The sequence below is a fragment of the Ceratotherium simum genome, chromosome 7, assembly GCF_057802395.1.
Source record: "Ceratotherium simum simum isolate JZ-2026a chromosome 7, ASM5780239v1, whole genome shotgun sequence".
In the NCBI taxonomy this organism is placed as follows: Eukaryota; Metazoa; Chordata; class Mammalia; order Perissodactyla; family Rhinocerotidae; genus Ceratotherium; species Ceratotherium simum.
The window spans coordinates 81108276-81128231 of record NC_141906.1 but is presented as its reverse complement, the minus strand read 5'-3'; the positions used below and the strand labels follow the sequence as shown (position 1 = coordinate 81128231).

Genomic DNA, 19956 nt, shown 5'->3' with positions numbered 1-19956 from the left:
TGTGTAGATGAAAGAGATTTTTCATATAACTTCCCAGGCTTTACAATTTCTAGATGGACGATCATTTTAGCTTATGTTTCTTTTGGTCTCATTTGCTTATAGGCTAGAAGGGACCTTGAAAAATAGTCTAGTCCATGCCTTCATGTAAACATACATTTCAACATTTATAGCTATATGGTAGCATTGAAGGGCACTAAGCACTTACAGGCCTTTATGGCCTTTACATATAAAACTTTTGGCTCCATGTGTATTATTTCAAAAGGATACGTAAACATGCGTAAATATAGACCAGAGAGGCAAAAAGCTATAAATTAATACCATCCAATCCATCATTCTACATTGTTTCCCAGTCTGCATTTCACTCTCTTGCCCAGTTACTGTCTCTTCTGCTTCGGCCATTCTTATTTTTCACTAAGTCCAGGGAAATGCTTAAATTTAATTTTTCTGAAGGAAAAAACTAGAGCCCACATGTGTAGTGAAGTTGTGGATGTACAAGCCTCATCTGGCTGTAATTGTACTTTTGTTCTTAAGTGAGTTGGGTTGCTGGTTTTGGTACAAAGTTCCAGGTGTCAAAGCCAAAGCCATGTGCACGTGGCTTTTGGAGGTCAGTCTTAGCTGAGCTGTTTTTTTTTTTTCCTCTCACACATTCTAAAAATTAGGGCTATGTATTTTCTCATCTTTTCTATCCAGATTGGTAATGACCAACTGAAGGGAAGTCTTCCAATCCAATTGGTAATGTAACTATTTTTCTCTCCTCTAATGCTGCCTGCTCAGTTGGAGCTGCAGGTAGGTTTGTTTCCTGTGTTTCACATAACAGAATGTTATTTAAGTGTTTGCCTGACCTGCTGTTCTTTGCAACCTGTACTTACTAAATCCCGGTGGGCACTACGATTTGGTTGCTACAGTAAATGCAAATTAGTTAATGAGTAACGATAATTTATTTTCAAATAGATCAATGAGTAAATTGTGGGCTGCAGATTCCTCATACACAAAATGAAGGGCAGGACTAAGTGATCTCCAAGGTCCCTTCCAGCTCTAGAACAATTTGAATCACTTATGGAATGGTATGGAGTTCTAACTATATCTTCAGCACTGTGCTAGGTACACAATAGAATTTTCACTTGAGTCCTGTCTAATAGGAGCTTACAATGTAATTAGGGAGACAATGCTAATGTAAGGTGGCTTACAGTTAAGCGCTAAATTTAAAAGTATAGCCTATAATTGCTATAGGCACTTGGAAGAGTGAAAGGCTGAAGAAGGATGAAGGAGTCATGGACTAGTTCATAGAGGAAGTGATACTTAAACTGGTTCTTGAAAGAGAGACAGGAAAAAGGGAGACTGAGAGGAGGGCAGCTGTAGGATCAAAGGCCGAGACACAGGAATGTGCTTGGTGTGGTTTGGGGACAGAGCACATACTAGCTTGACCCTAGCGTAGGGCGCCCGTTGAGGGATAGTGGGGAGTGAGATATGTTGGGCAGGGCTAGCCTAGCACAGGCTTTGAAAGCTGGGCAGAAAACAGGCCAGAGAATAGTTGTTTAAAAAAACAGCAACCAACAAACATTCCTTTTAGCGTCAGGATCAAAATAACATGAAAATTGATCAATAATTTGGGTTCCTTTAGCTGTTAATATCAAACTTTAGGAACATTTGTGGTCTCTGTCTGCGAAGAGTGTTGTTTCAGAATTCATTTCAACGTGAGCTGAATCCCTCCTCCCAGATTTTAGCAGCTGTACCACGTTGGCGCCTCAGAGTAGCTTGTGTACCCTGTGGTATGATGTGGTGGACTGCTTGCAACCCAGGGATCAGAAGACATAATGGATCCAGCTGTGCAGCATCCACCATTTTTCATGATTTTTTCCAGAAATGTCTACCAATTGTAGCTCTGAACTACAGAAGATGCCTTAGAGTAGAAATGACCCGCAAGTGGTCAAGGGGTGGGAGCGGTTTCAGCACTTTCACTCCCTGGTAGTATGAGGATTACGTTAGGGTCATTAGATCAGAGAAATACAATCTAGTTCTTGAGTACTTAGACAACATTCAGGGCTCCATGGAAATTAAGACGACGATAAGAACAAGGTTTGTCGACAGAACTAAGAAAGTGGAGCCAGGTGTCTGCTCAGTTTACATCAAGTGTCTGAGGACACTCATACTAATCAGAAATGACAGAAGACTTATTAGCATAATGGACCAAAACGAAACTGAGTTCTAGATTTGGCACCCGAGGAGAAATAGAATCCCCAGTGTGACCACGATCAATTGTTGTACATTGTGTCTGCCCTTGGAAACTTCACTGTGCTGGGTAAAGGAGAGGATTCTTACATGCCAAAGCACTCTAATTCTTGAGTCTCTGAACCTCAGGATGGCGTTTGTTTATCTGCAATATTTCCATAAAGTACTGGCAGTAGCCAAAATAGTGAGAGCTTTTATGTAAAAGAAGTATCTGTCCAGATAGAGTAAAAGGATTAGGTAACTACTGAGCAGTATAATGAAGTGAAGGAAAGCTCTGTGGTTGATTTGCAGGTCTGTTCTTAAAGATCTCTGCAGATGCTATAGAAAAAATCTTGAAATAATTCTGTTTGATTTTCATATGTAATATATTTCATTAATTCTCAAACTTTTATTGAACACTTCCTATGAGTTAAGTAGTTTTTTAAGGGTTCTAGATACAAAGGAGAATAAAATATGATGCAACCCTGAAGCTGCCCCAGTCAACTTGGGGAGACTACAGAATTGCCAAATATCTACTTAAGATAAATGAGTAGGTGAAATCTCTCTCCTAGCCTGTTGAGAAGCCCTGTGGAGGAAGTGTTCTGTTACATAGTAACTATGTTCAGAATTTTCACTAAATCAAACCTAATTTTGCTTTTCTCCTAAATGATTATTTCACATTAAATTTAGTTTAGAAGTTGCTGCTTATAAGTAATTTGAAATTAAGAGTTTAAGGATTGTTCACTGTACTTTTTTCATTACACGAATAATGCATTAAGGTCTCCATGGGGCCAGCCCAGTAGCGTAGTGGTTAAGTTTGAGTGCTCCGTTTTGGCAGCCCAGAGTTCGCAGGTGCGGATCCTGGGCGTGGACCTACGCACCACTTATCAAGCCATGCTGTGGCAGGCATCCCACTTATAAAATGGAGGGAGATGGATACAGCTGTTAGCTCAGAGCCAATCTTCCTCAGGAAAAAGAGGAGGATTGGCAATGGATGTTAGCTCAGGGCTAATCTTCCTCACCAAAATAAAATAAAATAAAATAAAATAAAGCTACAAAAAGAGATCAACCACAATTAAAAAAAAAAAAAACAAAAACAAGATCTCCATTAATCCTTCAATTTCCATTCTCTTATAGTTACATAAGCATACCCATTCACAGATATATTTTTTCTGAGGGATTTTTTTCCCTAATAGTTTTCTAGGGCTTTCCCCCTAGTATTTTGAGGAACTTCTGAATGAGTCTTCATTACAGCATAACAAAAATATTGATTCTGTAGTCTCTGTGTGAAAGATGATTTTATTGATCTGCTCTTAGAGCATGAGTTGTTTTTCCAGTAGTAGTGATGAATTTGCACTGAGTATCCATATTCTCTCTTGGATTCCCTATAACAACTGCATGAATTTACAAGATGGTTAATCAGCATTAGAAGTGCAATCTGTGACTCAAAAAAAAAGAGCATAATTGACTGGTCTAGATAGGGAACAGAGTGATAAGCTTAACCTTGTTAGCATGGCGTTCTAACCAATGGAACTAACTAGCTGCACTCAGACCTTGTCCCCTGCATTTCCTAAGTAGGACTTGATTAAATGCACATATTCCTGTATGATGTGTGCTCATATGTCTTGTCTCATGAACAAACATGTTCACATAAATACATATCCTTTCTTTTCTCTTTCAATTCTTTTTCTTAAATTGAGATATAATTCATATACCATAAAATTCAGCCTTTTATAGTGGTTTTAGAATATTCTCAAAGCTGTGCAACCATTACCACTATCTTATTCCAGAACGTTTTCATCACCTACAAAAGAAACCCCGTATCCATTGCCTCAGCCCCTAAGTACTACCCTTTAGTTCTTTTTATTATCTTTTTTTTTTGCTAAACAATTTAATCAAGCTTAATTCTTTTTCTCAAGGACTTCAAAAAGTAACATCTGGCTGACTTGCTCCAACCTCCTTCATGCGTGTGAGACTTATCCCAAGTCATTTCTTCCATCTTCAGTTTTGATTCTACTCCATTCTGGGATTTGTTTTATTATACAAGTCCTCTATTGGGAATATTGTTTTGAATGTTACTTAAATCTTTTCAAAAGAAAACATACATACATAGACATAAAACAAAACACAAAAAAGTTTGTCTTTTCAAGAAGAATTTCTTTGAGGATGGATTCATTTTTAGTGTCTTCACCAGAAAAATCTCCCTTCAACTGTGTGTCCTAGAGTTTAATTTCTCTGGAAAGTCTGTGATTGCAGAGATCATCCTCTTTCTCTATAAATGTTTGAGCCGCTGGCATGTTTAATTTCCTCACTAAATAATCGTATTTGTGTGTGTCTTTCAGAACGCAGCTCTTCAGCATCTGTTTATTCGGAAGTCCTTCCGGCCTTTTAAATGTTTGCAGTGTGGGAAGGCCTTTCGTGAAAAGGACAAGCTGGACCAACACCTGCGCTTCCACGGGCGGGAGGGGAGCTGCCCCTTGACCTGTGACCTCTGTAACAAGGGCTTCATCAGCAGTGCCTCCTTGGAGAGCCACATGAAGCTCCATTCGGACCAGAAGACTTACTCTTGCATTTTTTGCCCAGAATCCTTTGACCGCCTTGATTTGTTGAAAGATCATGTGGCTATTCATATCAATGATGGCTACTTCACCTGCCCAACTTGTAAAAAACGCTTCCCAGATTTTATCCAGGTGAGTGTCTATTACTGAGGTTCTTATATACTGCCTTCTTTTGGTAAAAGAAATTTTGATTTTTGGAAAATTGAGACTGCCTATCACCTGCATTTTCATCCCTTCTTTGAAACAACTTTATAGTTGAGAATAATATTTTTTCAGTCAAACTACTTTTTTTTTCTTTAGTCAAACTACTTTTGCTAAACAAAAGATTATTATGACCCTTAAGTGTCCAAATCAGACATTGGCATGTAAACATTTAAGTTGTATTACAAGTAATAAATACCCAGATCTGGTTATAAGTTTTAAAGTCTTTCTTTATCCTTGCCAATATCCATTACTCATAAAATACGGAGAGCCTTGGGGGCTGGCCTGGTGGCGTAGTGGTTAAGTTTGCGCGCTCTGCTTCAGTGGCCCAGGGTTCTCTGGTTTGGATCCTGGGCGCAGACCTACACACCACTCATCAAGCCATGCTGTGGCAGTGTCCCATATACAAAATGGAGGAAGATTGGCACAGATGTTAGCTCAGTGACAATCTTCCTCAAGCGAAAAAAAAGAGGAAGATTGGCAACAGATGTTAGCTCAGGGCCAATGTTCCTCACCAAAAAAAATAAATTAATTAAAAAAAAATAAAGAGCCTGTGGAAGACATACTCACATTTCCTGGCCTGGAAACATTTCCTCCCTACCACTGCGGTTTCCTGTTTTACTTTACTAAGATTATGCATTTTGGAAGGAAACAAAGAGAAAGTTGGTATATAATATACTTTTGTATCAAACACTGACTTCCTCCCCTTACTATATTCTGGAGCAAAATGGGCGAAGATAAATTCCAGAATATTCATGATTTCATTTGGCCTTCAAGTGATGCTATTATTATATGCTAGTCAATGAATAATTAAATCTAAATATCTGGTAAAAATATCCTCTCTCTTTTTTTAAATTACTAAAGCAAAAGGAGACTAGGATTTAATCATAGTTCTCCTAATGTTGGGAGTCTTGGTAATTTTCTCACTTTACACAAACAATTAGAAAAGTTGCTTTAAGGCAGAATCTAATGGCAAAAGAGAATCCCAAAATAATGAAGCAAAATGTCTTATAGGAATAGTTTGATATGACTCACTACTTAGCTGCCATCCATAGCTCTTCTTCATTGGGTGTTTATGGCTGAGACAGTTCAAAGGTCATATTCCTTTATTTAAGTTATTTAAAAGTACAGGGAATAAGTCCCAATTAAGGAGAAATGACACTGGTGTTGTTCTCATAAATGGGTAATGTGTTCTATATCATCTAATTCATGTCTTTAATTATTCAGAATCTGATTCTATAGACAGATGTAAAAGGACCAATTACTAAAATGGGCTAAATTGCTTCTATAGATGTTGGGGGCAGGAAAAAGTGAAAAAGAATTGTTTTTTGTCTTCCTATAGATAATTTTTAGCAAGATTCATTTAAATACAAAGAAACTCTACCTTTAATCTTAAAAGAAAAGAAAAAAAAGAAAAATGTTTTCCAAGTGATCAGGGCTTTGAGTGAACAAGCACCAGACTTCCTCCTCTTCAGGTCGTATGGGAGATCGAGATCTGTAAGGCCTTCTGGCTACTTGTTCTGTTCCTTTGTGACAGGGGTAGTATGTGTTGGTGAGGCCAATTATCAATCACATCTGATTGGATTACACCGCCAGGTTGATGGAAAGCCTTGAGAGTGTGTTTGGCTCCCTCTAGCGATCATAAACTGCATTTTGTCATTTCCTTTGGTGCCCAAGTCCCCTGACTTTTTCTGTCTTCACTGCCAGGTGAAAAAACACGTGCGAAGCTTCCACTCAGAGAAGATCTACCAGTGCACAGAGTGCGACAAAGCCTTCTGTCGTCCTGACAAACTGCGACTCCACATGCTCCGACATTCGGACCGCAAAGATTTCCTGTGTTCGACGTGTGGGAAGCAGTTTAAGGTATGTAACCAGGGAGCAGCCCAGGGTTGTTCTCATGGCCACTGGAATGATGTCAGGCTGAGGACAAATGCCTGCTCATTTCATCCGTTTATCACCTGCTCACGAAGAACTGGACTGGAGGTGCGTTTGTGTCTCATGTTTGATTTAGTTATTATGATAAATTTAAGGAAAAAACTCACCTTAACTTCCCCAAATAATAAATTCAAATCCCCAAACATATTAATAATGCATCTTCTAAAAGAATCCAAATGTATAATGTGTAGAAGTAAATTGCTGTTGAGGAATTCCTAAGAGAACAATACATTTACTTATCAAATCAAGAGATTTTTATTGAGGTGCTGGCCCCGTGGCGTAGCAGTTAAGTGCGTGCGCTCCGCTGCTGGCGGCCTGGGTTCGGATCCCAGGCGTGCAGGGATGCACTGCTTGTCAGGCCATGCTGTGGCGGCGTCCCACGTAAAGTGGAGGAAGATCGGCACGGATGTTAGCTCAGGGCCAGTCTTCCTCACACACACACAAAAAAGAGATTTTTATTGAGCCTGATAATTGAGCCCTGAAGGCAGCAGGGCTGTCATCTAACGGGGTGGGAAGTCTGTAGAACATTAAGAGGGCTTAGACTACTTTGGGGAATGTTAATGACTTTAAGGATTAAAATAAAAAATAATAGGTATCAGTAACCTGCCTGGAATTTAGAAGAAGCAAAAGAAAAATCCATGGGCGACTCAGCCATAAGAGTTAAACAAATAAATGTGAAACAATAAAATATGCTTCATTGGGAAGTCAAATGGTTCTGCAAAGATATCACTGAGAGAGAGTCTACTGAACATGATTGTAGGTCATTCTGTCATAGAAACGGGAAAAGAATCAGAAATGGATTTGGGAGGGGAAAACTAATTTTAAAAGGATGTGTTTATATATAATGTGGAGACGTTAAAGAGAAATAGAAAGCAGTTTTCAAAGCTTATGTTTTGTGGTATGTGTGTAAGGGAATATAATCTCATTGGCTTTCAATATATAATAGCATGATAGAGAATTCTGTAGGGACCTCTAATGTGGAAAGTATAAATGGGTCTAGGTGTTTTTCTGTTGCTTAATTTAAAAAAAAACCAATATGTCTAAAAAGATCTCTGTCTTATGATGCTAACTTGTTGGCCATCTATCCTATCTGTTCAACATTTTTTGATTATCTGTTTTGTGCCAGATATCATTTTATCACCTAGGCTTATAAAAAAACACCTTTTTGCTTCCATTTTCTCCTTTACTTTCACCCAGTATATTAGACAGGGTTCAATCAGAGAAGCAAACCCACTATGAGCATTATGGAATAAGGGATTTTCTTATAGGAGTAAGAACTTAATTATAGGAAAAGATGAAGAAGTAAGGGTCTGATAGGAGAAGTTGGAGGATCAGAGAAAGGTCACTAATGCACCCTCGGAAGCCCTGGTCAGGATGGACAAATGGGAACTTACCTGGGAGTCTGGGAACCCAGGCACCTCCAACTGCGGGGTGGGCCCATGAAGGAGAGCTGGTGCTTTCCATGGAAGACTGTGTTGCTGTGTGTGCTGGTGCATGTGGAGCTGGCCAGCAGGGCTGGCTGTCAGGAAGACAATGAGGATAAGCAGGAGTGCACTGGCCCCTCTATGTCTGACCCGATGAGGATCACAGCTGCTGCTTCATTTCCACCCTCCAGTCTGGTGTGAGTCTCTCTGGGCTGACTCTAACCGGGAACCACACTGGGCGGGGGACCCATGTAGATGTAGTCCCCTTAGCGAAGTCGACACTGTACAAAACCACCACATACTTTCAATCCATTTTTCAGACTATAACCAGAGTAGTTTTTCTAGAGAACAAATCTCATGTCATGTCCCTTCTGAAAAACCCTTTAATAGCTCTTCACATGGGTAGATTCCAAAGTGCTTATCACTTAAAAGACACTGCAAGACCTGGCTCCCAGTTACCGCCCCAGTCCCCCTTCCGCTTTGTGCTTTGGCTGCACTGAAGGACTTGGGTTACTTCTTCAGTGTGCATACTGTCTGTCCAGGGGCCTTCCTTCCCACTCCCCGCCTGAATAAACTTTCAGACTCTCTCACCATTCCACCTGGCTGATGTCATTTTGTTTGGGGGCATCTGTTGATCCCCCCACACTGGGTTAGGTGCTTCGCCTATGTATTCCCATAGGACCTTTTGCCTGTGACCCCATCATAGCACTTATTGTACTGTATTGTAATTGTCCTACTAACTATAAGCTCCTGAGGTCAGCATATGTAAAGATAAGGTAGGGCCTTCTGACTTCAAGGAGCTCGCAGTTTAAGGGGAAAATTAGACATGTGCATTAAACAAGTGTTATTGCTACTATAATAGAGAAAAGAATAAAATGCCATGAGAAGAATTAACTCTGATTTGGGGTATAGGGAGGACTTGATAAATAAGGTGACACTTTTGAATTCACTAGAGGTGGGGAAGAGTTAGCCTGCTAGAGCAAGGGATAGGATGAGGAATGAGGGAGGGATAAAGATGCCCCAAGCAGAGGGAATAGCAGGGACTAAGGCAATTCCATATTTAGGAGATGGTGAGAGGGGTAGTGGTTGGAGGGCATGGTAAGAGGCCAGTGGTGAGAGGAAGCCAGAGAGGTAGGTTAAGCCAGTTTGTTAGGCTAGGTAATTAGACTACCAGTGAAGTGACCCATGGGCGTTCATGGGCCAAAACTGAGGCACAGGCAGTGAGCATGGAGAAGAGGGCCGATATTCCAGACAAGTGTCTAGGGGAGAACTGATAGGACCTTGAGTGTGGATAAAAGGGTGAGGGGTGGGCAGCGAGGAACTGAGATTTGTAGCTTGCGAGGCTAGATGTTTGGGAACACTACTGATACAAGAGCGAGACTTCGGCAAGAGGAGAGAGAGTAGGAAGGGATAATGAATTTGGCTTTGGAGCTGTTAGGATGGAGAGGCTTTGTGGAGGTTTGGCATTCAACAAACATGTTTGTCACTGCATGCATAGCATGGTGTGATATCAGTATTAGTATTAGGCTTTGGGATTTATGTAATGATTCGGTTAAATAAATTGGTCTGTTTAAAGGGGTTGGTGGGGGGAAATTAGTGAATACTGATGCTTAGGAAAAAGTACAAATGCAACAGAGGTCTGAGGTGGAGAGCTTTATCATTGTATGCTTACTAAAGACAAATACTGTGATTTAGGGCAGTGTTGTTAATCCAGATTTTACTGCAGAGTAGGAAACTATGAAATTCTCTCCTTGGCTTTCCAGGAATGAGGGTGGGTGGGGGTAGGAAGAAAGAACAGTTGGGTCATCTCCATTGTAGCAGAAGAGGGAGGTGGGTGAGGGGTGCCTGGCACTGGAACTTGCAACTTAGCATGGTTCCTGATACTTGGTGGGCCCTCAGGAAATAGTGTCAAATAAGTGTGCTGAAAAATGAGGTGGTTAAAAAAAAGCCCCTGCACCGAAAAGTGGGAAGAACTGGTCTGGTAGAAAGGTTCAAAATCTTTATAAGACCAGTAACAGTTTAATCCTATGTCCAAGAGCAGAGCCTCCCTGGATAAGGGAGCTGGGATTTTTTGGAACTGGTTTTTATTCAGGATGGGCTCTGCCTAATTTTCTCTCTATAGATTCACATCAACGTGTATCACTAGGTTCGATCATCAAATTAAGAGCCGTGACCTAGACTGTATGCTCCATCCATAGTGGACAGTATAATTGTTTACTTGAACTTCTAAATCCATAAGATGAGAGATACTTAAATTCATTTGGGATTTAGAGGAATATCATTATGTTTGTTAAAATGTGTGGGAATTGAGTATACACATGGCTTTGTAAAGCCAGTATTACCTGTCCTTCATTATGAATTTGTCTTGTATTTCTTAATACCAAACTATTCCATGTACCCTTTGATCTCCTCTACAAAAAAGTAAATTTTTTCTTCTCAAAAGTCATTATGTATCTTTCAAACTGAATGGTCATTTTAAACCAAGGCCCACTGGAATGCCCTTATTTGGTAGTGAACAGAGTAATTCCCAGTCACTTCTGCCATGTCCTTGTATGTTCCAGCACTCTAGCAACCTGGATGCGTCTTGGTAGGTTGGTTACTGCTAACTTGTATTGATTTCTTTTTTATCCCTCCAATTAAAAATTTTCTACCCCTACTCCTCAACCCCCTGCCTTTTCAAAAATTCTCTCTAAATAGCGAAAAGACAAACTACGGGAACATATGCAAAGGATGCATAATCCTGAGAGGGAGGCCAAGAAAGCTGACCGCATCAGCCGCTCCAAGACTTTTAAGCCTCGGATCACGTCCACTGACTATGACAGCTTCACGTTCAAGTGCCGCCTGTGTATGATGGGCTTCCGGAGACGAGGCATGCTGGTCAGTGCCGAATGGCTCCATGTTCTGCCGTCTTCCAAACCTACCCATTTCTGTTCATGGCGATGGCTTTTGTACTATATTCTGTGCTAAATTTGTCAATAGGTCTTGTCAATGGCTAGTGGATAAAATGGAGTCAAACAATTCCCAATTTGGGGTTCTCTCCTTTCCCATCTCCCTCTGCCCTCCTTTGCCCACACTTCATTTCTGGTGACCTCTTGGAAGAGGTCTTTTTCTATCACTTTCATTACTAGTTTTGTTTTGCTTTACCCTTCTCAATCTCTGCTCTTATTGTGTTTTATTTCCTTCTTCTCTTTTGTGTTCCTGAATGTACTTTCTTGTGAGGTCTTTGCCTTCTCCCCAGTTGTTCCTTTGAATGTCTCTCTTTTTCATATGTGAAACAGCAGTAGAAGGGAACTTTCCATGAAAGCAGGATATGTGCACCCAGGTGAGCTGAAACACCAGGATAGCCAGTTCACTGCTCTCAATTCATTTTGACCTTATTACAGTTTTTGTAGAACATATTTCTGCCAAGAGCTAAAGTCATAGAGCATTATTTAAAATTCAGAACCTTAGTTTGTATCTCATTCAATGTCCTCTTGAGGCTAGGGCACTAAATAATGAAAGGCAGGTTTTCATCAGGAGAATTCACCAAAGAAATTCACGCTAGTATTATTTTCCTTTTTGCAACAGCAGTTCTTTTAGGCAAAGACAGTTAATGGGATCCACAGTGACCCAATTCACCTTCAGGAATTTGCTGAATTACTTACTGTTAACTCCTGTTAACTGTGACTGTTAATGCTTTGGTGTCAGATGGGCCTGGTAATGCTGGTTCTGCCCAAATGCCTTATTGTTTTGGGGCATTGCTGCAGAGAATTTTAGCTTCTAGCAGTCAATATCAGATGCATTGGTTGGTAATAGGGTCTCTTCCTCATTTTATTTTTTCCCCTTTAGGTAAATCACTTATCAAAGAGACACCCAGACATGAAGATAGAAGAGGTGCCAGAGTTAACTCTACCCATCATAAAACCGAACCGTGATTACTTCTGTCAGTACTGTGATAAGGTAAAAGGACTCTTCGTTCTGCTGTGCCTCTGTGGGAGCCCTGCTTAGAGCCAATTTTTCTGCATGTATAAATATATATTAGGATCTTGCAATTACTCTTAACAGATGGTTCCCTGTCTCTCAGTAGTTTTCCGTTCAGATAAGAAAGGGCTAGAAGTGCAGAGCCAAAATTTTTTTCTTAAGAATTAGTTGACTTTGTTTTGTTCCTTTGCTCTGTGATTTTAGTTAGAAAAGAAGAGGCTTATTACCAAGAGCTTAGTATATGAATTCATTTTAAAGATTTTATTTATTTAATTTTTTCCCCCCAAAGCCCCAGTAGATAGTTGTATGTCATAGCTGCACATCCTTCTAGTTGCTGTATGTGGGACTCGGCCTCAGGATGGACGGAGAAGTGGTGCCTCGATGCGCACCCGGGATCCGAACCCGGGCCACCAGCATTGCAGCACGCGCACTTAACCACCAAGCCACAGGGCCGGCCTATGAATTCATTTTAAATTCCTAAGCTCTAGAATGAGAGTGTTTATCATCCTACTTGTAAAATACACGGTAGATTTTGGGTTTCTAGAAGACTGAGTAGGATGTGAAAAAGTTTTGTGGTGGAGTACTCTATTTGTACTATTCCATTCTTTATTTTTGGGCAGTTACAAAAAAGACAGAAAGAGAATATACATCTATTGTTTCATTGTAATATTGTTTTCTTTTACAATGTAGCTGTGTCAGCTTAAAAGTAAGAAATATTTTTTTAAGCATAGAGTCACCACTACAGGTCTTGTTGCTATTAGATTTGCCATTTTGGAAGATTCTTTGGCATCTGGTAGTCAATGACATACATCATATGAGAGCTTTCATAGAAAGACTAAAGGATGAACAACTGGCCTTGGAAACAATTCTCTTTCTATGACTGTATATCCACCTTTTAAACTTTAGGATAAAGGGTATTTTTACTGTTACTAACTTAGATATATAAATTCAAGGAAGATGCCTAGCATATTTATATTACATCATTATTTTATTCTAATTTATTTTATATCCTTATTATCCTTCAATATATCTGTTAATATATTTTATTTTTGCCTACATGAGTACTTTTCATTTTCTTGTAATGAAATTGTTAGTTTGCTTTAAGCAAGAAAGTGGAACTGTGTACTGCTTTCATGGCAAAGCATTTGAATTTGCAGGTTTATAAAAGTGCCAGCAAGCGAAAAGCCCATATTCTGAAGAACCATCCAGGGGCTGAGCTCCCACCCAGCATTAGGAAGCTTCGTCCTGCTGGCCCCGGAGAACCAGACCCCATGCTGAGCACCCACACCCAGCTCACGGGCACCATAGCTACCCCTCCCGTCTGCTGCCCTCACTGCTCCAAACAGTACAGCAGCAAGGTATGGCAAAGGCTTCTGACCTAATCCGAATCAAGACCACTACTGAAGGAATCTCAAAGGAGAAGATGGCATCTCATCCAGATGCTCTGATGGCTTCTTCTGAATTGATGGGGGGCTAGCGGAGGTGTTTTCCTACTTTAGGAGCTGTTTCCTGGGAACAGAGACCATAAGCACAGAATGGGAAGAGAATATGGTGGACTTTCCCCAGAATTAGCATCATTTGATAGCCTGAGCACTCGACTGGTTTCCTTTTCCCTTGGCCTGCTGAAGGTCTCATATTTGAATATTCTGGGCTCATAGTTTGTGAGCTCAGGCTTACAGAATTACTACATGGGAACCGAAATGATAGTTCTTGAGAAGGGGGTCATTTTTGCTGGGGGGGGCTTGTGATTGATTGCTACAGGTATTGGTGGGATTAGGGGATACTGTGAGGTATTCTGACCTTGCCTGATGGTGCGGGGTCACGTGAGCCTTTAATTTCTTTTCAGCCTCTTCTTTCTTCCCTTTCCCAGTGTTGTGCTGCCTTAAGAAGGGCAGGCACAGTCAACGTCGCTCCCATTTTTATTTTAAGGCATAATGGAAATGAGGGTTTTCATATTTGAGAAAGATTGAAAATAATTAATTCTAGTAATCATTCTTGGTTTTTGCCATAATTTTTCAGACCAAGATGGTACAACATATTCGAAAGAAGCATCCAGAGTATGCCCAGCTCCCTAACACCTTACATACACCACTGACGACAGCTGTGATCAGTGCTACCCCAGCGGTTCTAACTACAGATAGTGCCACTGGAGAGACTGTGGTGGTAAGTGTGTGACTGGTAAGAGCCTCTCATCTCCTTCAGGAACTTTCATTCATAGCTTTCAGTGCCAAAGCCACTCTATCTTGTTATTTAATTGGCTGCGAATGTAGTCCATTATCCTTCAGTTTTCTCAAGGCATTATGCTTATGATTGGGTCTCCTAGTCAGTGTTTTACAAAACTCTCTGTAAAAGGCTAGCAAGAAATTTTCAGTGCTGCTCATTCACTGTGAGATTGTCAGAACCTCTAGGGTAACCCTACTGGGCCTGACACAGACAGATAGATATAGATATAGATACATAGGTAATCTTCCAACATCTTTTCAACTTTGGAATTTTTCTATCTGAGCTCAGGGCTAATTTGTAGTTCCATGGTCCACCAGTGAGAGAAACTAAATTTTTGTAGGATTTAAGAGCACTGAAATAGCTACAAGCAGTAGCGTTACCAACTAATGTGTTTTTTGTGATTTTTCTAGACAACGGACCTGCTAACCCAAGCCATGACAGAACTGTCCCAGACCCTAACAACAGATTACCGAACACCACAAGGGGACTACCAGAGAATTCAGTATATCCCTGTGTCACAGTCCACATCGGGTCTTCAGCAGCCTCAGCACATACAACTGCAAGTGGTGCAAGTGGCCCCGGTACTGTATGGCATTTGTTTCTCTTTCCCTTCATGAAGGCTGTATTGCCACTGGCCAGTGTGGCAGCTGGGGTCAACAAGGCACCCAGTTCTCAGGGCTGGAGGTGGACCCTACATAATGTGCTTCTGCATGTAAGTTCTGAGTCCCCTCACCCCCAGGCTGTCGAGGGTCTAGACTTGGCAGTGTAAGCGGGTTCTGTCAATAGTAGTCCAGAGATTTAGGCTCCACTGTACACCGTTCTCCTGTGCTGTTGCAGGACAGTGTTAGTGTGAGCTTTCTGAGCCTCTTCTGAACCCTTATCCTTGAGCAGCCAGGTTGACTACTTGGTGAGGAGGCAATTTGATAAGTCCCTACCTGGGCATCGAATGACTTATAACAGTAAGAGGTTGTAAGGAATAATTTTGATTCAATCTCTGAATATCAGTCAGCACCTTGTTAGTATAGAGGTATGACTATCTTCCTTCTACCAGATAATTAGTAGCTCATTCCTACTGATTAGGGAGCTAAAGGAAAGACTCCTTCCAGAACTATTGTTTCATTTAATTATACTGAGGAAGTGGACTCAAGGCACAAATGAACAAACTTGTTGCTCTGAAATAATTTGGTGTCTCAAAATTTAAAACTAATTTGAAAGTAGGAAATTGGAAGTTGCTACTGTCTTTGGCTATTCTTACTTTGTTTTTCTTATGGGAGGGTTCTTAATTTTAGGCTTTGGAAGAATCTATCAATCTCTGAAGTTGCGTGTTAAAATATGATGTGTACGTACATTATTTTGGTAAAAGGGTCCATACTTTAGCCAGATTTTCAAAGATGTCTTTGATATGTAAAAGGTTAGGAACCACTGTTCTAGTGGGTTAATAGTGACAAGCTAAAAGCAAATTCTCTTCTTTGATCTCTTTTAACTGGTAAACGGTAAGTCATTAAATTTAACTGAATTTTAAGGAAAAAGATTTTTGGTCCCTGAGAGCTTCTCATTCAGCTTATTATTAGGAGCTGTATTCCCTCTATTTCCTTCTCTTCCAGAATTTAATAGCATTAGTGACTTATGTTTAGAAGCATAATTTTTTTTTGCCTGGAACATTCCTAAGTGTGTAATTAATGGTTATTATTATTATTAATATCAAAGGACATTGGGCAGTGATGATATTTTTTATTGAGATATAATTGACATATAACATTGTATAAATTTAAGATGTACAATGTATTGGTTTGATACGTTTATATATTACAATATGATTACTACTGTAGCATTAGCTAACACCTTTATCATGTCACATATTTATCATTTCTTTTTTGTATTGAGAACAGTTAAGATTTAGTCTCTTAGGACCTTAAAAGGCCTCATCACAAGAAAAAAAATTTGTAACTATGTATGGTGACGGATGTTAACTAGACTTATTGCGGTGATCATTTCGCAATGTATACAAATATCGAATCATTAGGTTGTACACCTGAAACTAATATGTCAATTATACCTCAACTAGAAAAGATTTAGTCTCTTAGCAACTTTGAAGTTTATAATATGGTATTGTTGACCATAATCACTATATTGTGTATTATAGCTCTGGAACTTCTTTATCTACTAGTTGTAAGTTTGTACCCTTAAACAACAACTCCCCCGTTCCCCCACCCCTCAGCTCCTGGTAACTACCATTATACTCTCTGTTTTTACAAGTTAAGCTTTTATAGATCACACATATAAGTGATATCATATAGTATTTGTCTTTCTGTGTCTGAGTTATCTCAGCCTAATACCCTAAGTGTCCATCCATGTTGTCGCAAATGGCGGGATTTCTTTCTTTCTCATGGCTGAATAATATTCCATTTTATATATGCCACATCTTCTTTATCCATTCATCCATTGATGGGCACTTCGGTTTTGATATCTTGGCTATTGTGAATAATGCTGCGATGAACGTGGAGGTGCAGATATCCCTTCAAGATAGTGATTTCAATTCCTTTGGATATATACCCAGGAGTGGGATTGCTGGATCATATGGTAGTTCAATTTTTAATTTTTTGAGGAACTGTCATACTGTTTTTCATATGGCTGTACCAATTTACATTCCCACCAACAGTGTGTAAGGGTTCCCTTACCTCCACATCCTCATCAACATTTGTTATCTGTTGTCTTTTTTTTTTTGTTTTTTATTGATGTTTTAATAATTTTTAACATTGTGAAATTTTGGGTTGTACATTTTTGTTTGTCCATCACCATATATATGACTCCCTTCACCCCTTGTGCCCACTCCCCACCCCCATTGCCCCTGGTAACCACAATACAGTTTTCTCTGTCCACGTGTTGGTTTATATTCCACATATGAGTGAGATCATACAGTGTTTGTCTTTCTCCTTCTGGCTTACTTCACTTAACATAATACCCTCCAGGCGCATCCATGTTGTTGCAAATGGGACAATTTTGCCTTTTTTTATGGCTGAGTAGTATTCCATTGTGTTTATATATATATACCACATTTTCTTGATCCAATTGTCAGTCGTGGGACACTTAGGTTGCTTCCACTTCTTGGCTATGGTGAATAATGCTGCAATGAACATAGGGGTGCATAAGCCTCTTTGGATTATTGATATCAGGTTCGTTGGATAGATTCCCAGTAGTGGGATGGCTGGATCATAGGGCATCTCTATTTTTAATTCTTTGAGGAATCTCCATACCGTTTTCCGTAGAGGCTGCACCAGTTTGCATTCCCACCAGCTGTGTATGAGGGTTCCTGTTTCTCCACATCCTCTCCAACATTTGTTGTTTTTTGTCTTGGTGATTATAGCCATTCTCACGGGCGTGAGGTGATCTCTTAGTGTTGTTTTGATTTGCATTTCCCTGATGATTAATGACGTTGAACATCTTTTCATGTGCCTATTGGCCATCTGTATATCTTCTTTGGAGAAGTGTCTGTTCATTTCCTCTGCCCATTTTTTGATTGGGTTGTTTGTGTTTTTGTTGTTCGGTTGTGTGAGTTCTTTATATATTATGGAGATGAACCCCTTGTCAGATGTATGTTTTGCAAATATTCTCTCCCAGCTGGTGGGTTGTCTGTTCATCTTGATTCTGGTTTTGTTTGTCTTGTAGAAGCTCTTTAATCTGATAAAGTCCCACTTGTTTATTTTTTCTTTAGTTTCCCTAGTCTGGGTAGGCATGTCATCCAAAAAGATTCCATTATGACCAATGTCATATAGTGTGTTGCCTATATTTTCTTCTATGAGTTTTATAGTTTCAGGTCTCACCTTCGGGTCTTTGATCCATTTTGAGTTAATTTTTGTGAATTGTGATAGCAGATGGTCCACTTTCATTCTTTTGCATGTGGCTGTCCAGTTTTCCCAACACCATTTATTGAAGAGACTTTCGTTTCTCCATTGTATGTTCTTAGCTCCTTTCTCGAAAATTAGCTGTCCGTATACGTGTGGTTTTATTTCTGGGCTTTCAATTCTGTTCCATTGATCTGTGTGTCTGTTTTTGTACCAGTACCATGCTGTTTTGATTACTATTGCTTTGTAGTATGTTTTGAAGTCAGGGATTGTGATGCCTCCTGCTTTGTTCTTTTTTCTTAGGATTTCTTTAGCTATTCGGGGTCTTTTGTTGCCCCATATGAATTTTAGTATTCTTTTTTCTATTTCCGTGAAGAATGTCATTGGGATTCTGCTGGGGATTGCATTGAATCTGTAGATTGCTTTAGGTAATATAGACATTTTAACTCTGTTTATTCTTCCAATCCATGTGCATGGGATATCTTTCCATTTCTTTATGTCATCATGGATTTCTTTCAATAATGTCTTGTAGTTCTCATTGTATAGGTCATTCACCTCCTTGGTAAGATTTATTCCTAGGTATTTTATTCTTTTTGATGCAATTGTAAATGGTATTATCTTTTTGAGCTCTCTTTCTGTTAGTTCATTATTAGCATACAGAAATGTAACTGATTTTTGTAGATTGATTTTGTACCCTGCAACTTTGCTGTAGTTGTTGATTATTTCTAATAGTTTTCCAACGGATTCTTTAGGGTTTTCTTTTTTTTAAATTTTATTTATTTATTTTTTTCCCCCAAAGCCCCAGTAGATAGTTGTATGTCATAGATGCACATCCTTCTAGTTGCTGTACGTGGGACGCGGCCTCAGCATGGCCGGAGAAGCGGTGCGTCGGTGCGCGTCCGGGATCCGAACCCGGGCCACCAGCAGCGGAGTGCGAGCACTTAACCACTAAGCTATGGGGCTGGCCCCTAGGGTTTTCTATATATAAAATCATGTCATCTGCAAATAGTGAGAGTTTCACTTCTTCGTTACCTATTTGGATTCCTTTTATTCCTTTTTCTTGCCTAATTGCTCTGGCCAAAACCTCCAGTACTATGTTGAACAGGAGTGGTGAGAGTGGGCAGCCCTGCCTCATTCCTGTTCTCAGAGGAATGGCTTTCAGTCTTTCCCTGTTGAGTATGATGTTGGCTGTGGGTTTGTCATATATAGCCTTTATGTTGAGGTACTTTCCCTCTATTCCCATTTTGTTGAGAGTTTTTATCATAAATGGATGTTGTATCTTGTCAAATACCTTCTCTGTGTCTATTGAGACAACTATGTGGTTTTTATTTTTTGTTTTGTTGATGTGATGTATTATGTTGATTGATTTGTGGATGTTGAATCATCCCTGCGTCCCTGCTATAAATCCCACTTGATCATGGTGTATGATCTTTTTAATGTATTGCTGTATTCGGTTTGCCAATATTTTTTTGAGGATTTTTCCATCTATGTTCATCAGTGATATTGGCTTGTAATTTTCTTTCTTTGTATTGTCTTTGTCTGGCTTTGGTATCAGGGTGATGTTGGCCTCGTAGAATGATTTAGGAAGTGTTCCATCTTCCTATA

At 39.8% G+C, this 19956-nt stretch overlaps 1 protein-coding gene across 2 annotated transcripts in view; it reads left to right on the top strand.

Moving 5' to 3' along the window:
- PRDM10 (PR/SET domain 10) overlaps positions 1 to 19956 on the top strand; it is a 96559-nt gene that overhangs the window by 62070 nt on the left and 14533 nt on the right. For both annotated transcript variants that reach the window (XM_087433931.1, XM_014793743.2), the window contains exons 12-18: positions 4551 to 4898; positions 6675 to 6830; positions 11024 to 11203; positions 12155 to 12265; positions 13444 to 13644; positions 14306 to 14449; positions 14920 to 15090. In XM_087433931.1, coding sequence (XP_087290057.1) covers positions 4551 to 4898; positions 6675 to 6830; positions 11024 to 11203; positions 12155 to 12265; positions 13444 to 13644; positions 14306 to 14449; positions 14920 to 15090 — 1311 coding nt within the window. The remainder of the gene's footprint in view (positions 1 to 4550; positions 4899 to 6674; positions 6831 to 11023; positions 11204 to 12154; positions 12266 to 13443; positions 13645 to 14305; positions 14450 to 14919; positions 15091 to 19956) is intronic.